The following is a 21,869-nucleotide window of genomic DNA, read 5'->3' as shown; positions in this document are numbered from 1 at the left end:
TCATTAATTAATAATAAAAAAAAGTCTTGAACCAGTCATGTAGTCAAATGATTCACTTTTTATTTTTCAATGATGGCAAATGGGGGACTACAATACCCATAATGCCACATTTCTTCTGGCACTGAAACACATGTCTATTTTCGACCTATGTTATGAGTCCTAACACGCATATTATCGCTATTAAATACATATTACCGATCAAATGTACATTAAATAACGTTCAGTAAAGGTTTCGTCATAGACACATTTTCTTTTTGAACACCACAAATGCCAAACATCTCAACCAATCGAAGAGGAAATTGTTTCGCCTTCAGCCAATGACAGAACAGTTTATTGACACGTCTGAAGCTTCAACAATGGAAAAGGGGTCATAATGCATCTTATAATCGGGAAAACACGTATTTTGTTGTTTGTATACAAAGGCAAAATAAGTAGCTTCTTCAAATCAGCACAGAAGTTTGCATATGTTTAAAGGTAAGACTGGACGCGAGGACAAAGTCGCTCTTTGCAGCTTCCCAAGGGGCATTTTAGGGTCGTTTGTCAGCGCACTCCTGTTGTGGAGGGGGCCTATGGGCGCTTAACATGATGGGGGGCCGCAAGGGGTTATGCAGTCAGATTTGCATATGAGCGCGACAACAAGGGATAGTGTTTTACAATGTTGTTCTATTCGGTGAGCTCGAGACCACAAGCAAACAGCATTATACATTAGATTATTTTCTCTAAAGTGACAAAGGGCCCACCGCCAATTCCTCATTTACGTAAATGCCTGTGACATTTCGAAATTATTAGGATACATTGAATACATTTTTATAAAGCAGCCTACAGCGCTAGAGTAAATGTATAATCCATATAATTGCTTGGTCTTTATTTAGCAATGATATGGAACAAAACACGTCCTAAAGCTTTACGTGCCATTCTTTTTGAAAATAGTCATTTTTTTCCGCCTTAAATTTTCAGTGGTGATTTACTGCAATTGTTTTAACACACATGTTTCTTTTGACTGTATTTGCTCTTTTTGATCAAAATTATAACATTATATTGTCACTCACTACCTCTAAGCCACCTCAGACAATAACTCAAAACATCATGTAGTTTAAAATATTTGTATGTATATCGAGAGAAACAGAAGTACATGTATCTTTGCAAAGAAACATTATGAATTCTTCACTCTGTATTGACAAAGTAGTTTTTTTTTTTTTTTTTTAAATATAAGCCTCTTTTATAGGGGTTAGCACATTTTGTCAACACTGTCAGATATTTACCAAAACGTGTATAAACTCAGGCCATATCAAAGTCAGCTTTTATCCATTTTTCACCTGCTACTGTATGAGTTTAACAAAACCATGCAAAAATAGCAACAAAAAGCATCTTCTTTGCTCTAAGTGCAAGTAGTGTTAGATGCTTTTTACACCCCTAATTGAACACTAACATATAGTATTGACCTGTTTCAGTGACATCACTTCTCCCCATAGCTGCCATATTTGTGAACATCAGCGGGAGGAAGCAATGGCAGTGAATTGAAAAAATACCAGAAAAATGAAAAACATAAAAAATTGCTTTTGAGGGGCCTGGGTTGCTCAGTGAGTACTGACACTGACTACCACCCCTGGAGTCTTGAGTTCGAATCCAGGGTGTGCTGAGTGATTCCAGCCAGGTCTCCTAAGCAACCAAATTGACCCGGTTGCTAGGGAGGGTAGATTCACATTGGGTAACCTCCTCGTGGTCACGATTAGTAGTTCTAGCTTTCAATGGGATGTGTGGAAAGTTGTGCATGCATCGCGGAGATTAGCATGAGCCTCCACATGCTGGGAGTCTCCGCAGTGTCATGCACTGCAGGCCACGTGTTAAGATGCATGGATTGACTGTCTCAGAAGCGGAGGCAACTGAGACTGGTACTCCACCACCCGGCTCAGTTGAGTAACCGCTACCATGGGGACCTACTACTAGTGGGAATTGGGCATTCCAAATTGGGATAAAAAAATAATATAAATAAAAAATAGCTCCATGTGAAAAGTTCATACAGTTCTGAAGACAGCACAAATATTACCAAATTTAACTTTTATGGACATATAAAGATATTTGATCCACAATTCACCCACGGACGCAGGCGAGTCTGATGTGTGTACATCACTGTAAGAATCTCTCATTCAAAAGTTACAAATGTTTTTGTGTTGTTTTCTGTTCTAATTTAGTCACAGTATTAAAAAAACGTCTGTGTTGATCCCGTCTGAATGAATGTAAGAGCGTCTTTTAACACCTGAAGAAGCCACTCACAGAGCAGCACAATGAAGGTATATGGAATATTGGTCACAAACATGGCGGCGCGGTCATACAGTGACGTCACATGAAACAGGTCAATAGGAGCATCAGTGCAGCGTGTTTATTAAGAGTCCCACAGACACCCTACACCAACCCCTAAACCTAACCCTATCTTACAAAATAAACCATGGTTTTACCACTGTAACCAAAGTATTACTATGGTATTTTGCTGCAAAATTATAGTAACCACAAAATTAAACATAATATATTACTATATTAACACCATATTACCCTAGTAATTGAATGAAAACAATGGCTTCCTCAAAAATGGTAAACTTCATGTAGTAAACATGGTTACTACAATATTACTATAGCGAAACCATGGTTAATTTTACCTGGATCAAACCTTTCTCTAAACTCCCCAACTTTCGCTGTGACCAAATCCAAATCACTGCAAAGAAATCAACGTTATTATTTATTATTAAAAGTAGCATAACAGGAAATTTTCAGAGTGGAGACAGAAAACAGGATGGGGAAAACGGAGAATCGAATCCCGGTTATTCGCACGAAAAAACATCATCAATGGTGGCGAAAAAAAAAAATCACGCCAATGGATCAACATTTGAGGTCGCAATTTGTCTTCAATTTCGGTTTCCACCAGACTATTTCAGTGCAAGTAGTCATTCCGAATTGTATTAATTTGTAAAGATTGTCAGCTAAAAAAGTTATAGCTAACATCAGTTTGAAACCTCCTGTATTCTCAATTCATTATTAATCCAGAATGCTAGGTTTGTCAATAGTTATTTCAAGCAGTTGACATGACAAGCCATGTTATTTTATATCTGACATTGTTGACCCATATTGAGTGATAGGTAAGGAAACATACTCTAATTTATTTTTCAGTTTTGTAGCTTGTGTTGTCCTAGTACCCAAGTTTAAGTATGTGTAACACAGTTCAATGGAAAGGAGGAGGCGAGAACCGGCTTGATAATATAAATCATATTTTAATAATAAACTTAACCAAAAGACACACACACAGGTGACGGGCAGCTTCCCGTAACTCTTTCTCTGTCGCACTGCCATCTCCGGTCATCTTTATCCCTCTCGGGCTTCATCAGCCTAATTAGGGGCCGGATGTGCGGAATCACGACCCGGCCCCACCTTCCGCCCTGCCACTGTATAGTTTGTATAAAGGCTGGTCTGTACGAGTCAGAGAACCTGTGTAGATGTAAATAACAGTATTAAGTAATAATAACATCTTTTATTGACCACATTTCAGGTCTTAACATGGAAAGTTTTTATTAAAAACCCTAAACATGAAGAAGAAAGTAAATCCACACCAGCAGGCAAAAGTGAAGGATGTCAGTAGCACAGAAACACTGGAGACAACGACATCTAATCCAGTGACTTTTGATGCCAACAGTGATGCTGACGTGACCATAATATATTCTTCAGAAGAAAAGAGACATCTCAGAATATCACAAAGTGACAGCTGTTTCTTGAAGTTCTTGAATGAAGACCGGCAGAAGGTGCCATCTTTTTGCGACACGACGGTCACGGTCTGTGGGAAGATGTATCACGCCCACAAGGTGGTTTTGGCTTTTGGCAGTAACTATTTCCATGCCAGATTCAGTGAAAACCCTGAATTGCAACATGTGACCATTGATAACATAGAAAGCTCCACATTTGGACACTTGCTCAACTTTCTATACACGTCTGAATTTTACGTTTTGGAAAACAAGATCTCTGCTTTGACTGAGGCTGCCTGTTTTCTGGATATGATGGAAGCCGTAAATCTTTTAGCAAAGTGTGCAGCACCAGTTCAAGATGATGAAGAAAGTGATGCTCACCTGGTTCCACAGAAGACCACTGATGTCCAGAATGTCCAAAATTCAGTAGGAGTCCAGTGCTCATTTTGCAGTCGCACCTTCTGCTACAAGAAGTCTCTAGAGAATCACCTGGCAAAGACGCACAGTTCTGGTTGCCACATTGAGGAAGATCAAAATATGGCGAGCACATCTGGTTTGACTACCCGAAGATCTGCCCGTCAGAGGAGGACTCCAGCTAAATTTGAGAACCAGGAAAGTAAAAATGGCCACATCCTGTCTGAAATGCCCCGACAGAAGACTCCAAAGGATGATGCAAACACTTTCGAAGAGAATGAAGATGATGATGAAAGTGAGGAGGAGCAGCAGAATGAGAAGGGAGAAGAAAGTAGAATGGAAGGGCAAGAAACAACATCAACCACTGTGGAGGTCGAGGAGGCAGAAGGTGAAGACACTGAAAAGCAAGATGAGGAACATATTTCTGAACTCACCAAGGTTGTAGACCAGGCTGAGGCCCAGAAGGTAACGGAACCGAAATCCAGCCCTCATGTTGAGGAGCACAGTCAAGCGACAGCAGGCACCAGTCATGTTTTTCCAGAGGGACTGGCTCCCATTGTGATCCAGAGTGCTAATAAGAAAAATCTCAAGTGTCCCAAGTGTGACAAGACCTTTGATCGCATAGGTAAGAATTTAAATGGAAAAACTGACAGATGTGTGGATGTGGGTGGAATGAACAAATGAGTCATTTTAGATCACAATATATAGTTATCTTTGCTGGAAATTAAAGGTGCTCTCAGTTTTTGTTATGTGTGTTGTTTTGGACTTACACTGACTCCTAGGGGCCTGGATGTAGCATCTTTCAAAATCATTAGTTTTCAGTTTCAGATGCCATAGTTGAAATTCACTTTACACAGTCAGCCAGGATTACTTTAATCTATGAGTTTAAGTGTTCAATACAACATGTTACTTAGATTAAGCGAGTAGTAGTCGGCTGGTCATTTGATCATGAGGTGACCCTCTCCAAGTAGAATAAAACAGGTTTTTTAAGGTTACTGATATGACTGCAGTCTTCATCTCATATGAGTGATCATGATTTTATACATATATTTCAAAATTACAATTACATTTTTTTTTAGGAATTCAATTTTTTTAATTATGAAAAATTACTGAGTGCGGCTTAAATTTGTTTTTTTTACACTACCATAACCAGACTATTATATGTGATGTTTGCAATGTTGCTCCCAAAAAGCTGCTCAAATTATTACTTGAAAAGTGAAATCGCTTAACAAAAATAATTAACTATGCTCAAAACTGTTTTTGCATGAGATATTAGTATCTTATTATAAAAGCTGAAATATGTCAGACTGCTAATAACATTGCATGTATCTTTTTTTATTTTTTTTATTTATGCATACAAACAATACAAAGATAACAATCATAATATACACTTCTGTAACAAAATTGTAATTAAAACTGTACAAATATAACAACAATATGTACAGTGTCATCTAAAACAAAGAAGAAAATAACAATAAATGAAAAATAGAAGATACAAAAACAACAAAAAAAAAAAAAAAAAAAAGTCAAGAGGGTGAGATATGTTATACATCACTTAGAGCAGGCCTAAATAAATTAAGGTCATTACAAATTAAAAATGTTTTTAACGCCTTCTTATTTACTGAGGACTGAGATGGTGTTAAGGTACATTTCAAACTCTTTCAAAAAACAATAAAGATTGGTTTGTTGTTGGTGAATTTACATTTATGGATATAAAATTTGACAATAAAAAAAATTAAATTAGTTACAAAGCAGGTTTTTTTTTTAGTGGGATCAGAATCAAAGTATCCAAAAATAATGTATTTAAAAGTTACTGATATATCTTGCTGAGTATTGTTTTTAATAAAAGTTTCAATATTCTCCCATAGTCGTTTAGTATAGAAACAGGACCAAAATAAAGTGTGAACTTGGCAAAATGAGCATCTTGTGTCAATATTACTTTTATATTTAATCATAAAATATTTAGCAGGGTAAAATTTATTTATTATTTTGAAGGATACTTCTTTTACTTTATTCGTTAAAAAATATTTTTGTGGTAAGGACCAAATCTTTTCCCAATTTAAATTTTTAAATAAATTATTCCAGTAAGAGGTTGCAGGAGAGACAGAAACTATATCCATAAGAAAAAGGGATCTAACTTTATTATTTCTATCTTTTTTTCCTGAAAAACATATTTTACCTATAGGAGTTTTAGTTGGCTCAGGAAAAGTATTAATTATTGTAGCAGAGTAAAAGCAGTTTTTAAAGAGGATACATATTCCTGTTGGTATAGCTCCCATAACTATGGCAAACTCCTTGGGGGTAACTGGAATACTGTATCTAGAAAGAAATTCTGTGTACGTCATTAAAAAACCTTGGTTGTTAAAAAGCTGACAAACTAAAAATAAACCGTTATTAAACCATTTATCATAAAATAAAGATCTATTTTTGAATAAGATATTTTGATTATTCCAAATAAAAAAATTATGGGGGGAAAAATTGTGTTTATATATCAAAGCCCATGCCAAAAGTACCTGTTGATGGAAATTTGAAAGTTTGACAGGAATTTTTGATATGTTGTAATTGCACATCAGTAAAAATCTTATACCCCCAATATGAGAAAAAACTTGTTGTGGGAAGATATTCCAGATGGAGTCTTGGTTTTTCAAATACTGGTTAAGCCAATTTATTTTAAAAGTATTATTTAAAGAATTAAAGTCAATCAAATTTAAGCCACCTTTGTTATAGTAGTTTAGAATAACTGATTTCTTCATATAGTGAATTTTATTTTTCCAGACGAAATCTGTCAGATCTCTATCAATCACTTTAGCTGTGGATTTATCAACATACAGAGATTGGGCAGCATAACATTGCATGTATCTATGAGTTGCCAAACACTGCGTTCGACAGCAGTTCTTTTATATTTTGTAGGCTTTCAATTACGTACATCACAGTTATTGTGAAATCCCGCCCATTTTAGAGCTCGACCAATCATCATATAGAGTCTTCCAGGCGGGACAAAAATACATTGATTGAAAGCCCAATGTCCAATAAAATAAAACCCTGAGTGTCTATTTGTAACCCGGTGTAGTAGCATCTGCCACACAATGCAATTATTTGCACCCCAATAGTGTGACGGAACCACAGAAATGTACGACAAACCATACAATAGATATCGCTTCAGTGGCGTGAGGATTAAAATGGCATATGATTGTTACTATTGTCCAAGCGACAGCGGTTCGAAAAAACTTTCCCACTCTTTTTACCATCTGATTTCCTGATTACAGTCTTAATATTTAATTTAATTCTTCTTAAAATTATAGATTCAAATTAATATACATTTCGCAGTGAATATGTTGTTAATATAGTTTTGTGTTTTTTTTTTTACCACAATTTACCAAAAATACCATGGTGAAACATGGTGCTGTGTTGCCAGATCTCACAAGAGAAACAAACAGCCTGGTCTGGAAAAACTAGCCCAGAATAAGCCAGTTTCCTCACAAAAAGCACAATTTTGGCAACACTGTAACAGTTCATGGATGGGCAAGGAGGAGGCGGGAACTGGCTGAACAGTAAACAAAGTTTTAATATCAAACTTAACATAAACAAACACAGACACACATGCAACGCGGGTGCGTGCATCTCTCTCTCGAACAGGCATCTCCGGCTGCCCTTTATCTCGCTCTCCTGCTGATCAGCTGTTCAGCGCCAGCCGTGCTCCATCATGGCCCAGCCATGCCCTCCTCCTCGTCACATTCATTTAATCTTATATTCTTTATTTGGAACTTGATGGATACTTATCTAAAGATAAGATAACTAGCAACCAATAAATTATAAATTTGGCATCAAAACAGCTTCCCATTATATAACACTAAAACAAAGACTCAAAACAGTAATGTTAAAACAGATAATTCTGATTAGGGATCGACATTTAAAGTCAATTTTAATTTGCAGCGAATTGTGACATTGCTTGCCTAGTTAATGTAATGGCGTCTGTCTAGGTTAGTTAAATTACATCTCTCTCTTTGATCTCTTTCTCCATTTTGTAGGTAAATACAAGAGTCACACCAGAGTACACACTGGAGAAAAACCTTTCCAGTGTGAAATCTGTCTTCAGTGCTACTCCACCAAATCAAACCTCACTGTCCATAAGAAGAAACATGAGAGTGATGCACCCGTTCAGAAGAAAGAGCACAAATGTCCCTTCTGTAACAAGCTCCATGCCAGCAAGAAGACTCTCGGCAGACACGTGAAAAGGTGAGTGGGATAGATTCCATAGATCAGCACTTTATTACTAGTGTCATGATGCAACAATGGATGGTTCAAGTGTCTTTTTTGACTGCCTTTTCAGTCATATGGTGAGCTGTTGATAAATGATGCTAAAAAAGGCCAGTTCACACCAAGAATGAAGCAAAAGAAGCAACATGAACCACCAACAATAGGTCTATTCAGAAGACTGGAATGATAAAACACTTTTGTCATTCATACGCTTAATGGCAAGATAAATTTCACATGCATTAATGCAAGAAGCAATCCATCTGAGTGACAATACAGATTTAATTGGTTTCAGCGTGAAATTCAACCCATATAACCCTATACAGACATCACTGAGAGAAACCGATTTAATTCGATTGAAAGCTAAACAGCTACTCCCCAAACAATGGAGATTTCACTCACTTTAATTTAAAATACAAGCCATCTTTTAATAAAATTTCACTTTCTTTAATGCAATGATGTACTGATTTTAATTGCTCCTCTCTTGTTGTTCAACCCAACAGCTTAAATCATATTGGTCAGTGAGTTTTTGGGGTGAAGGATGAAGAGGAAGATGTAAATTGGCCTACTTTCTGGGAAAAACTCATTTTCACCCTAGGTGTGAATAGGTCCATAGGAATGCATTGTTTTGATTCTAAATCTTATTACAATTCAGGAAAGCCTCTAAAACACTTGCAGTAAATGTCAGAACATTTTAGAGAGGCATTAAATCTTTGCCAAGTCTTCAAGTGAACTTTTTGAAGTCAGTTTCTACAGTTTCCAAATAATTTCCAGAGCTGAATATCGATAATGAAATGCTTTCTTATAGGTGCACTCAGTGGGCCTCATTCATGAAAATGTCATAAATATATGAAAAAATTGGAAGTAATTAATGCGTAAAATTGTGCTTCCGAAAAATTTTCCGCTGGATTCACAAATGCATCGTATTCTCCAGATATGTTAGTAAAACATGCGTATGCTAATACATTTCATATGTTCGTAAATAGAGCGTACGTGCACGTTCATTCACAATTATCATAATCCACGCCCCTGAAAACGCCAAATAAGTAAGGCTTAAGGCTCGCAAGTAAATAAGAATGGGAAGCTTTTAACATCTATGTGAACAGAAATAAGTGTGTGTGGGGGGGGTTCTGTTAGCATTCACATTGTAAAATATTGATTCAGCAAACACTCGCATGCTCGTTCTAAAAAGAAAGTGAGGAAATTAAAATTCAACACATGCTTTTGCTGTCATCAGAGGATCTTGTGTGAATGAAACTGTCCGAGAGGTCAATAAAAATGGTTTGACATGAAAGCTTTAGTGTAAAAAAATGTCAGTTCACGCCAACAGGAGGAGGTCCACTTCTCTGGTTCGGCACCGCATCACCACCGTCATTGGGGACACTTATCGAGTAGGCTAAATCCAAGAATTGCAACAGGAAAAATCCTCAAAGAAATTGATCAAGTGCCTGAAAGAAGGTTTTGACTGAAATGCTGTTTGACAGGCTTTTTCTCTTTTTCCCCCATTGTATTGTGTCCGCACCTGCCCGCAATGTGTTTATTTACAGGTTTAACAGCATTAGCATTGACCGTAAGTTATCAACTGATCGCAATTTACCGATGCCTATACTAAATTAAGAAACCTAAATTAAATAGCTCATATCAAATAATAAAAAATGTCCAGCCTGTCACGTTAGAGGGGATTATTTTATTTATTTATTTATTTTTAAGAAAATCTAATGCAAACTGTATTTCCATGAACCTTTACCCCATGTCAAGAACTTCTGCTGGAAATACGATATGCAGAGTTGGAATAAACTATTCATTGAAAAAACAAATAAAACCAAAAAAGAAACGTTTCTAAATAAAAACTTTTTATGTTAGTTTTTAAGGTTAATTTCACTCATTTAATTATTAGTTCATTTTTTCATTACTTATTTAATTTGACCTCTATCAAAATGAAGTCATAGCAATTTGTCTGAAAGTAAACGACACGTTCGGATGTCTTACGCATGATTTACACATGGTTGGGAGCAGGTGTACATTTTGATCGTACCGACTAACGTTTTGAAAATACGAAACATTTCATGAATCCGACAATTTACGTCATACCATCTTTATGAACGATTTACACACAAATTTGTTTTGCTCGTGTTTCATGAATGAGGCCCAGTAATTTTTACCCTATTAAAAAAGTAAAAAATTTACTTTAGAAATTAATAGTCATTTTGAAACATCTGTATAAAATCATGAACACTCACATGAGATGAGGACTCAAGCCCAATCAGTAACCTTATAAAAGCTGTTTTATTCTACAAGGGGCAGGGGCGCCGTCATGGGGGCTGCCATTTTAGGATCACATGACCAGCCGAATACTACTCGATTAATCTCAGTAAATGCACTGTTATTAGGCACTTTCACTCCTGGATTAAATGAATCATGGCTGACAGAGAATAGTGCATTTCTTTAATGGCGTCAGTTACTGAAATCTATTGATATAAATGATGCTGCATCCATGCCACTAGGTGTCACTGTCCAAGTCCAAGAAGACATTAGCAAAAAGTTACTCAGTGCACCTTTAACTAAGCTTGTGGTAAAAGTGTAACACATGTTGTCTGCTAATAGATTTCATCCTGACCATCTCCAAGAGTTTCTCACTCAGAAAAAGAAGCGTGAAGGATGGAAGTGTGATGTGAGTTATTTACTTTGTTATTCCCCATAGACACATTAACTGATGCGCTGCTCACATATTCCCCTTAAATGCTCCAAAAGAAAAATTCATCTGGACTCAACCAGAACATTTACATTGCTAGGTCTAATGCATATTTCTGAGATTTTGACACTTATCCAGTTTTTTTTTGTCTTTATATTTACTTATTATTACTTTATGTTAATACTTTGCCAGACATTACAGCGCTATGCAGTATTCTTGCTAATAATAGTGCTGCGCAGTGTAGTTTCATCCCTCTTTAGAAGCGTTTGGCATCCCAGACAGCTCATAACAAAATACAACAGGCTGCGTGACTAAGAGAAAAGGTTATTTTATTGGTTATTTGAGATGCAGACAAGAGGGACAGCTAAATAAATAATAAAATATGAATTGCTCTCGCACTCATCGCTCACTTGTCAAGCTACTCCCTCCATGATTTGCACCATGCATTCAGTCATTTCACCTGAGCTTATTTCTTCTTACATTTATTTGACAAAAAAAATAAAAAATCCAGAATAAAGAGGAGATTCGTATATGGATGTTTAGATGTAAATCAGATGGCCAGATATATATCAGAATTAGAAGGGCATTTAAAGGTGGCCCAAATCAGATGCCTACAAATAAAATCTCACAAGTGTTTTAGCTGTTTACATGCACGCCACAAGATCAGACATGCTTGACAGTGTAAATGCAGCTTTACTTATTCATTGTAAAAAGTATTTTATTTGCAACTGGATGAAATGCACAGACATTCTTTGGAATTCATCCAAAGTGGACTCTGGCTTTCTTTATGTTGGTCTGTCTGTATCCTTTGTTTTGTAGATCTGCCAGAAGTCTTTCTCTCGGCGCCCCCATCTGGAGGAACACATGGTCTTACATTCACAGGACAAGCCCTTCAAGTGTGCCTACTGTGACGAATACTTCAAATCACGATTTGCCCGCTTGAAACACCAAGAAAAATTCCATTTGGGTAAAACTAGACTCTATGTAATGGAAATTATTAAAGGGGCAGTTTGCAATTTCTAGAACAAAATGTACTTCTTGCATCAGGTATTTGCTTTGAGATATAAACCCTCACAATTTAAAACATGCTTCATTTTAAGAGTACACCATGAAATGAATATGAGAATTGTTGCTGTATAAAGTAGTCCATTCTCTGTTCAATCTTGCTTTAATGTTGGCAAAATGTCAATTTGTTTCCAGGACCCTTCCCATGTGACATTTGTGGTCGACAGTTTAATGACACAGGTAACCGTAAACGTCACATTGAGTGTACACATGGGGGGAAAAGGAAATGGACCTGCTTTTTGTGTGGCAAATCAGTTCGAGAGAGGTAGGAGATTTTTTCTATATATCACTTATTTTGATATTGAATTGTTTCATTAACTGCATAAAGATTTTTTGAAAAACATTTACAGCATTTTCTACCAATACATTAAAGTAAAAGCTTATAATGTTTTCAAACATATTTTTCAAGGTAAAAATATAAATTTTTACAAATATCATGAATTTTTGAATCAGAAATGTCAAGAAGTTTCCTTAGGGTTACTCAATTTGACCTGAACAAAATATGCCTTTTCATAAAAATGTCAAATGATATGATATTTTTAAAACTTTTTTACACCACAGGACTTTGACTTGGTTTCATATATTTTCAAATAATTAAAAAAGATTTTCGGGGGCCTGGTTAGCTCAGCAAGTATTGATGCTGACTACCACCCCTGGAGTCACGAGTTCGAATCCAGGGCACGCTGAGTGACTGCAGCCAGGTCTCCTAAGCAACCAAATTGGCCTGGTTGCTAGGGTGGGTAGAGTCACATGGGGTAACCTCCTCGTATTCACTATAATGTGGTTCTCACTCTCGGTGGGGAGCGTGGTGAGAATAGCGCGAAGCCTCCACATGCGCTATGTCTCCGCGGTAACGTGCTCAACAATCCACATGATAAGATGCGCGGATTGGCTGTCTCAGACGCGGAGGAAACTGAGATTTGTCCTACGCCACCATGAGGACTTCGAGCGCGTTGGGAATTGGCCATTCCAAATTGAAAAAAATTAAAAAGATTTTAAAACAAATTTGTTTCAGTACTTATTAAATAATAGTAATAAAATATTATTCTAAACTACTAGGACTAACTTGGCAAAACTTTTCAAGAATTTCAGCTTTTAACCTGTTTGGTATTTATTTATTTGTACAGACGGTTACACCACTTAGACATATTTCACTTTGAGCCTCAGAAAAACAAAAATATATAAAATGACTTTGAACTCAGAAATTGGAAGCATGTCCATCATAGTAGATGTGTCTTACATTTTTTTTTTTATGTATTTTTAAACATTTACCAGCTTGATAAATTGATAAACTTGATAAATTGGGACAACATTTTTTAATTGAGCCACACAGTATGGTGTACAGCATTGATTTGATGTTTTTATATTCAAGATCTCCTCTGCTAATATTCAAACACATTTTCAGGACTACACTTAGGGAACATCTGAGGATCCATAGTGGAGAAAAGCCTTACCTGTGCAGCATCTGTGGACAAAGCTTCCGTCATGGCAGCTCGTACAGGTCTGTGAAGGTTTAAACTACTGTACTGTATGTAAGATGAAACATTGTTACCACCGGCAAACCCATTCCTGAGAGAATCAACAATGTATGGCGGATCTCTGCATAGCTTAAGTTCTCCTTGTACTCAACAGGAATTGAACAGGAATAGTTTAATTTGCTGAACGCATAACACTATTGATTATATTTACTAATATGGTGATTTTCTGATGAATTGTCTTAATATATTTACGAGAGATGGCAATTGGCATGCACTAAAATATTTAATGAACATTACATGATTGAAAGTGACAGTTATATAGGGGTTACGATGAGCTATATCTTTTTCAGGCTCCATCTACGTGTTCACCATGACGACAAGCGCTACGAATGTGAGGAATGTGGCAAAACTTTCATTCGCCATGACCATCTAAAGAAACACAAAAAAATTCACACAGGTACTTTTCAATATGAGAATGTATTGTAGACTAAAGACTAAAGTACATATATTTTATTAGTCCACACTTGTGCGTGTATGATGCTAGAGTCCTGTATCATTTGTCCTGTGTAGGGGAGAGAGCACATCAGTGTGAAGAGTGTGGAAAATGCTTCAGACGGGCCGATCACCTGACTGTCCATTATAAAAGTATTCACCTGGGAGAAAAGATCTGGCGAAGGCATGTAAACATTCAAACTGTTCAAATCACAACCACACTGTTTTTGTGATAGTACATGCAGTCTCTGTACTTGTGGTATAAAATGCAGTGCCTGCAGTTAATTTAGTCTGTAAAATGAACTTACAGGATGACTTGATGATCATGTACTGTAATTTGACAGGTACAAAGCAGTAGTGCATCAGTGTCAAGTGTGCAAGAAAGAGTTCAGGGGGAAGACCAACCTCATGTCGCATTTCAGAACGCATTCAGGTAGAGTACATGAAATCTTTAAACTAAAGGTTGAGTGATTTTTTTTCATTGATTAAATATATGCAGAAACAACTATAAGTAAACCATTTGTAGGATGATTTCTCAGAGAAGTGAATTAGGGTATACTTTATTTTTCCATGTTCAGCTACATCTCATATACAGTCAATTGCTCAGTCTTTCAACGTAAACTTTGGCCGTGACCCGATATGGACACGTTTGATGCATGCACACTACAAATGCTTCGTGAAACTCTTTTAGCACAGTCAACAGCAGGCGCATGCACCAACAACATGCAAAAACGTGGAGTGTTAATGGGTCTTGAAAACTGGGCTTCACGCAGACAGTATGTGTTGTTGATAAAATGTGCGTCAAGCGCACTATGCGTGGCATGCAGAAAGCCGAATTATACCAACAGTTTATAGACACCCAGTTCTGTTGTTTCTAACCCTCTACATGCATTTGTCACTGCAACTCACAGCTGATTGTCCATGCACGTCATCTTTTTACAATGTTCTTCTACATGTCCAGTGTAGACATCCTCAAGCCATTGCGATGCAATCTGTCAGATCCAGTGTGGACAGGGTTTAAAGGTGAAGTCTGTCATTTCAGTCAGTTTGTGCACATTTTCTATTGATCATGGCAGCAGTAATTCATCAAACAATGGTCAAATGATGGAGAAGCATATATCCAGATGGTGTAATCAAGCGCACTTTTGGGTTGTTGCGGAGATGATTCAGGTGTCTGGATTACAGTAGTGGAGTGATGCTGTACAGTCCCGGCAGGGTGTCAGATCATGGTGGTCTGTTGCATCCTCCACTATATGGGACTCAGAATCGACCTGCAAGATCGGAATTGTGCTGTGCAAATTGCATTCAGCACAAATTCTGGGGGTGAGTTTGCACTGTTGCCTGATCTGCATAATTCTTTTAGTGAACCATCATAAGAAAATAAGGGACACTTTTACAGACTGCAATTAATTCTTAGAGAATTCCCCTCTTAACCTTAAACGTACAATACTCATCATAAGAACTCCACTGCCCTTCCTCACCCAATATCATACGCACTCACAAAATGTATTTTTTTTATGAATATTTCTGGTCTCCTCAGGTGAGAAACCCCACCGGTGTTTGATCTGTAACCAGACCTTCCGCATCAAGAAGACTTTGACCAAACACATGGTCATCCACTCCGACGTCCGTCCTTTCAACTGCCCGCACTGCAGTGCTACTTTCAAACGCAAAGACAAGCTCAAGTATCATGTAGACCATGTGCACAGCGCCCGAATGCTTGACCAGCAACAGCAAACCCTTCCTCCAGCCCCTGCAAACAAGTTACCTGAGCCCCTGCCACCAAACGAAACCCCCAAACAATACCACAACTCACCCAAAACTGTGCTGCAAAGTGTATCAGCTGATGTATGTGTTCCTGTAACGCTTGTTCCTGTCCAGATGAGTGAAGAACCTGACCTCACAGTGCATGGGGCGCCACATGGTGTCCTTCCGGCTGTGACTCAGCAACAGCAGACTGGTGGCTACCAGTCAACCAGTGACCTGGTGTTTTTAGAGAAGTACACTCTTACACCTCAGCCGACTAACATAGTGCACCCAGTGAGGCCAGACCAGATGCTGGACCCTCGAGAGCAATCGTACTTAGGCACACTTCTGGGGCTGGACTCGGCTACATCTGTGCAAAATATGACTAATGCTGAACATACACATTAGTGTACCCAGTAACTGCATATGCTGTGAGTTTTACATTTTCTGTGTTCTTTAAATATAACACTTCCAAACATGAATTTCCTTTGGTCTTCAGTCTCTTCATGATGTTCTTAAAGGAATGGTTTACCTAAAGATGAAAACACAAATTTGATGGTGTATTTTGTCATTTTTTAAGTTACAGCCATGAAGTACAGCCATGGTCTCTGTACATCATTGTACGCAAAAAGAGCTGCGAGAAGATTCTTCAAAAGTAATTTGTGTTCTATGGAAAAAATAAAAGCATACTGGAACAACATGGGTCATTTAGAACGACATGAGTGATGTTCATTTTCGGCAGAAGGTGCACTCAGTAATGTTTTTAATATGTTGTCTTGGACTTACACTGATTCCTAGTGGTGTGGATGCAGCATCATTCTAACACCAACGTTTTGAATTACAATGCCATTTTAGAAATTCACCATTCACAGTCAGCCTTGATTAATTTAATCCATGAATCACAGTGTTCAATAACAGGGCGGTTACTGAGATTATGCAACTAGTATTTGACTGGTCATGTGATCCTAACATGGCAGCCCCCATGAGGGGACCCACTTTGTGTAGAATAAAACAGCTTTTTTAAGGTTACTGATATGACTAGAGTCCTCATCTCATGTGAGTGCTCATCATTTTATACATGTGTTTTTAAATTAAAATGAATTTTAGGGGTTAAACCTTTTAAATTAGGAAAAACATACTGAGTGCATCTTCAATATCTAAGGTAAACTCTGCTGAAGTCAAAATGATGATGCTATCATCAACAATGAACTTTGGTTGTAAATGTTAAAGGAGCAATATTAACACTGACATCAAGTGTTTAAAATATTGGAGAGAGTTGTCTCCCTCGCCCCCTCTTCCCCAGACTCTAAGATCATGTGGGTTGCCAGGTTGAGGACAAGCAACAGGAACGAACAAACTGACAATGGTAAGTAATGAGCCTTGCCTTCAGACCAGAGGCGTCAAATCGACCGGAAGTCATTCATTTTCTATGACAGCCAGCGTCTCTCGGCGGCGACAGAGCCATATAGAGAGAGAGTTGCGACAACTCCATTGACTCCAATGGAACGTTTTTTTTACAGCAATGGCGGCTCGTGGAGCCTCTCAATAGTTCCCGAAGTAGCAGCAAACACCGTAGAGATGCATCAGAACAAACCGTTTGCGACACACTTTTAAAAGGTGAGACGTTTAAAGAATCATATTATCTTATTCTGTATATTATCAGTATGTCTAAATAAAAATAACTTGTAAATTAAAACCTTATAGTTGAGTATTACTCATTAAATTAGGAGATAAGGGATGTTATCGGATAACTAACAGATTAGGAAAGGATTGGAGCTGGATAAAGTTAGTAATGAACACCCTATTAATTGTCCATCGTACTAAAAAAAAAAGTAATATCGTAATATATTATTACAATTTAAAATAACTTTTCTATTTTAATGTATTTTAAAATGTAATTTACTCCTGTGATGCTAAGCTGAATTTTCAGCCTCATTACTTTTGAACGGCAGTTTATACAAGTATGCTTAAGTTCTTTAAAGCTGAATATATTGTGTATATAAATAAGTATTGTAAGAATTATACATTAGATATAATATTTATAATACATAAATTATTATATTACTATATATAGAATTGTAAGAATTGTAAACAATAAGCTTCATTTTGCTAAATTTTACATTTACGTAACTGCTGCTAATAGTTAATTGACCCATTGTGCGGTGCGAGCTGGAAATCACCTGTCACCAGCCTGTATCTGAAACGTCATAAATATGACATTAGTTACCATGAGATTAGTGAAAACAATGAACATGAGGTAACATAAAAAGGCAACAGAAACCCTAGCCTGAAATAAGTTGAGGCAAATAACGGTAAGCGAACACTAATCCTCAAATATTAGCTGATTTGATCTTTAAAAAAATCGCTGTAACAACATACTCATGCTACATACATATGTCGGTGTGTTACATAAATATATAAAATAAATGCATTTATTGACTACTAATTACCAGAAATCGCAGTTCTGTCACTCTACTCTAAAAGTTTGAAATGCCGCCAAAGCACTTCCTGGAACTATCTGAAGTTTACGTGAATCACGTGACGATGAAGCATTTAGAACTTCCGTTGTCTGGGCGGCGAGAAGCGGCGCGGCGAGTCTTGGCTGTTGTGGGCGAGGATAGTTCAAGTTCAGCCAACATTATGGTAATGAGCTTTGACGCGGTTCGGCGGCAACCTATTGGAGTGTAGAAGTCTAGAGAACACAACCGTGTAAACTTTGGTTCCCACCAAACATTAGTTCCGAAGACAAAATGGAGGAGAAACTGATTAATGCCGTGGCGGGTTTCCCGTACTATTTGATCTGTCCCCGTTTGCTTACAGGGATACAAATACATTAAAAAGAACAATGCGTGGACAAAGGTGTCTGAAATTGTTGGTGTGCCAGGTGAGTTGATGAAGTGGATATTATGGTTTATATGATAATATATTAAAATATTTCATGAGGATATATGCTACTTGTAATATGTCGTCAAAAATATACCGGTCGACATGTCTGGATGTTTTGTGGCCCCTTTAAATATAGTTCACAAAACCAAGCATTCTCAACGAACGTTGCCGCCAATTTCAAAAACGTCAGAGCGTCCACGAATTTTCGATAGTTGTTGGCAGGGCAGTCAGAGCGAATTATGAGGCTCTCGCCGCCTCTGGTCTGAACTCATGGTTACACTGTAGATCAGCTAATGTGTACGTTTGCTACGTTTTTATTGTTTGCCAATTATTACCAGCTCATGCGGAGTTTCTGTAACACACGTCAATGTTAGCTAGATGTATTACTGGCTTCCACGGCTGCAGCGCGATGTGTTTGCCCACTAACTTGTTTCAAATCTGGCAACCCGGGGTGTCGAAATACTATTGGGAAGTGGGCGGGATAACAGGCCAAAACACAAACAGAAATTCCGGCCCAGAACGGACATTTCGTAGTAAAATGGCTTTAGCATTGATTTAAGAGAATCCAGTATTTCAACTTAGCATGTTTCCTAAATCTCTGAAAACGTATTATGATCATTTTATGCTTTAGTACAGTAAATATATTACATATTGCACCTTTAAGTTCAAGTCTAAAGAGCATTTTAAATCCTTTGGTTTATGAAAATAGGTTTTATATACAAGGGCGTAGCAGCTGCAGGGGGACATTGAGAGCTTATCAAGTGTAACATTAACTAAGATACAACATCATGTACACTTTCCACATCTTCAAATGTCTATGTTAATGTATCACGTGATTCCCATGTATTTATTTATAGCCTAAAACCTGAGCAGGATGTTAAATACCTGACCTGAAATGATGATTTTGCGTTGGAGCTCGTGATCCTCCTCTTAAAGTTGATATTCGCATCAGCGTTTAAGGTAAATTATCTGGTTAAGGCTTTATTCCCAAAAAAGTTAATGTTCCATATAGTATTCATCTATTAGGAATATAACTCCTTATGTAAAACGAAGAAACTGAAACATGCTCCTTTTTTATTCTTCTTTAAACTGCTACCACTGGTAAGGTGCTACAGTGGGTACGGAAAGTATTCAGACCCCCTTAAATTTTTCACTCTTTGTTATATTGCAGCCATTTGCTAAAATCATTTAAGTTCTTTTTTTCCCTCATTATTGTACACACAGCACCCCATATTGACAGAAAAACACAGAATTGTTGACATTTTTGCACATTTATTAAAAAAGAAAAACTGAAATATCACATGGTCCTAAGTATTCAGACCCTTTGCTGTGACACTCATATATTTAACTCAGGTGCTGTCCATTTCTTCTGATCATCCTTGAGATGGTTCTACATCTTCAATTGAGTCCAGCTGTGTTTGATTATACTGATTGGACTTGATTAGGAAAGCCACACACCTGTCTATATAAGACCATACAGCTCACAGTGCATGTCAGAGCAAATGAGAATCATGAGGTCAAAGGAACTGCCTGAAGAGCTCAGAGACAGAATTGTGGCAAGGCACAGATCTGGCCAAGGTTACAAAAAAATTCTGCTGCCCTTAATGTTCATAAGAGCACAGTGGCCTCCATAATCCTTAAATGGAAGACGTTTGGGACGGCCAGAACCCTTCCTAGAGCTGGCCATCCGGCCAAACTGAGCTATCAGGGGAGAAGAGCCTTGGTGAGAGAGGTAAAGAAGAACCCAAAGATCACTGTGGCTGAGCTCCAGCGATGCAGTCGGGAGATGGGAGAAAGTTGTAGCAAGTCAACCATCACTGCAGCCATCCACCAGTCGGGGCTTTATGGCAGAGTGGCCCGACGGAAGCCTCTCCTCAGTGCAAGACACATGAAAGCCTGCATGGAGTTTGCTAAAAAACACCTGAAGGACTCCAAGATGGTGATAAATAAGATTCTCTGGTCTGATGAGACCAAGATAGAACTTTTGGCCTTAATTCTAAGTGGTATGTGTGGAGAAAACCAGGCACTGCTCATCACCTGTCCAATACAGTCTCAACAGTGAAGCATGGTGGTGGCAGCATCATGCTGTGGGGGTGTTTTTCAGCTGCAGGGACAGGATGACTGGTTGCAATCGAGTGAAAGATGAATGCGGCCAAGTACAGGGATATCCTGGATCGAAAACCTTCTCCAGAGTGCTCTGGACCTCAGACTGGGCGAAGGTTCACCTTCCAACAAGACAATGACCCTAAGCACACCGCTAAAATAACGAAGGAGTGGCTTCACAACAACTCTGTGACTGTTCTTGAATGGCCCAGCCAGAGCCCTGACTTAAACCCAATTGAGCATCTCTGGAGAGACCTGAAAATGGCTGTCCACCAACGTTTACCATCCAACCTGACAAGAACTGGAGAGGATCTGCAAGGAGGAATGGCAGAGGATACCCAAATCCAGATGTGAAAAACTTGTTGCATCTTTCCCAAAAAGACTCATGGCTGTATTAGATCAAAAGGGTGCTTCTACTAAATACTGAACAAAGGGTCTGAATACTTAGGACCATGTGATATTTCAGTTTTTCTTTTTTAATAAATGTGCAAAAATGTCAACAATTCTGTGTTTTTCTGTCAATATGGGGTGCTGTGTGTACAATAATGAGGAAAAAAAATGAACTTAAATGATTTTAGCAAATGGCTGCAATATAACAAAAAGAGTGAAAAATGTAAGGGGGTCTGAATACTTTCCGTACCCATGTATATAAATTTTACATCATTATTATTATTTAACAAAATAATGGTGTCTTATCGTAACATTTCCTGATAGATTTATGGCACTTTCCCTGTTTTCTGTTTGTTGGCTATATAGATTTTATTTTCACTTCTTTTAATGTTTGAATATGTATTTATTATTCACTGCAAAATATGTGCTTGACAGCTCTTGCCTTCGGAATAATGTTGTTGTACATGCACAAATGAAAACTGTGCTTCATGCAAAGATATTCATATCAGAAATCTCCTGACAGTTTAAACAGACTGGATCGTCTGCTTGGATTGTCAGAGGAACTTTTGATACTGATCCTGAAGTTTTCATTCTGGCTGATATAATACACGCTTCAGAGGA

The 21,869-nt window shown here is 37.7% G+C and overlaps 1 protein-coding gene across 1 annotated transcript; it reads left to right on the top strand.

The window, feature by feature from the left end:
• The first annotated feature begins 339 nt into the window (after positions 1 to 339).
• Positions 340 to 16,567, top strand: zbtb41 (zinc finger and BTB domain containing 41). The gene is made up of 11 exons (XM_052129241.1): positions 340 to 474; positions 3,539 to 4,767; positions 8,171 to 8,378; positions 11,001 to 11,067; positions 11,908 to 12,055; positions 12,289 to 12,418; positions 13,559 to 13,654; positions 13,982 to 14,088; positions 14,202 to 14,307; positions 14,468 to 14,556; positions 15,664 to 16,567. Exons 2-11 carry the CDS (start codon positions 3,576 to 3,578, stop codon positions 16,275 to 16,277), a joined length of 2,757 nt encoding a protein of 918 aa, XP_051985201.1. The 5' UTR covers positions 340 to 474; positions 3,539 to 3,575; the 3' UTR covers positions 16,278 to 16,567.
• The last annotated feature ends 5,302 nt before the right edge of the window (positions 16,568 to 21,869 follow it).

The sequence above is a fragment of the Xyrauchen texanus genome, chromosome 6 (assembly GCF_025860055.1).
Source record: "Xyrauchen texanus isolate HMW12.3.18 chromosome 6, RBS_HiC_50CHRs, whole genome shotgun sequence".
Classification (NCBI taxonomy): domain Eukaryota; kingdom Metazoa; phylum Chordata; class Actinopteri; order Cypriniformes; family Catostomidae; genus Xyrauchen; species Xyrauchen texanus.
This window is presented reverse-complemented; position numbering and strand designations above follow the sequence as displayed.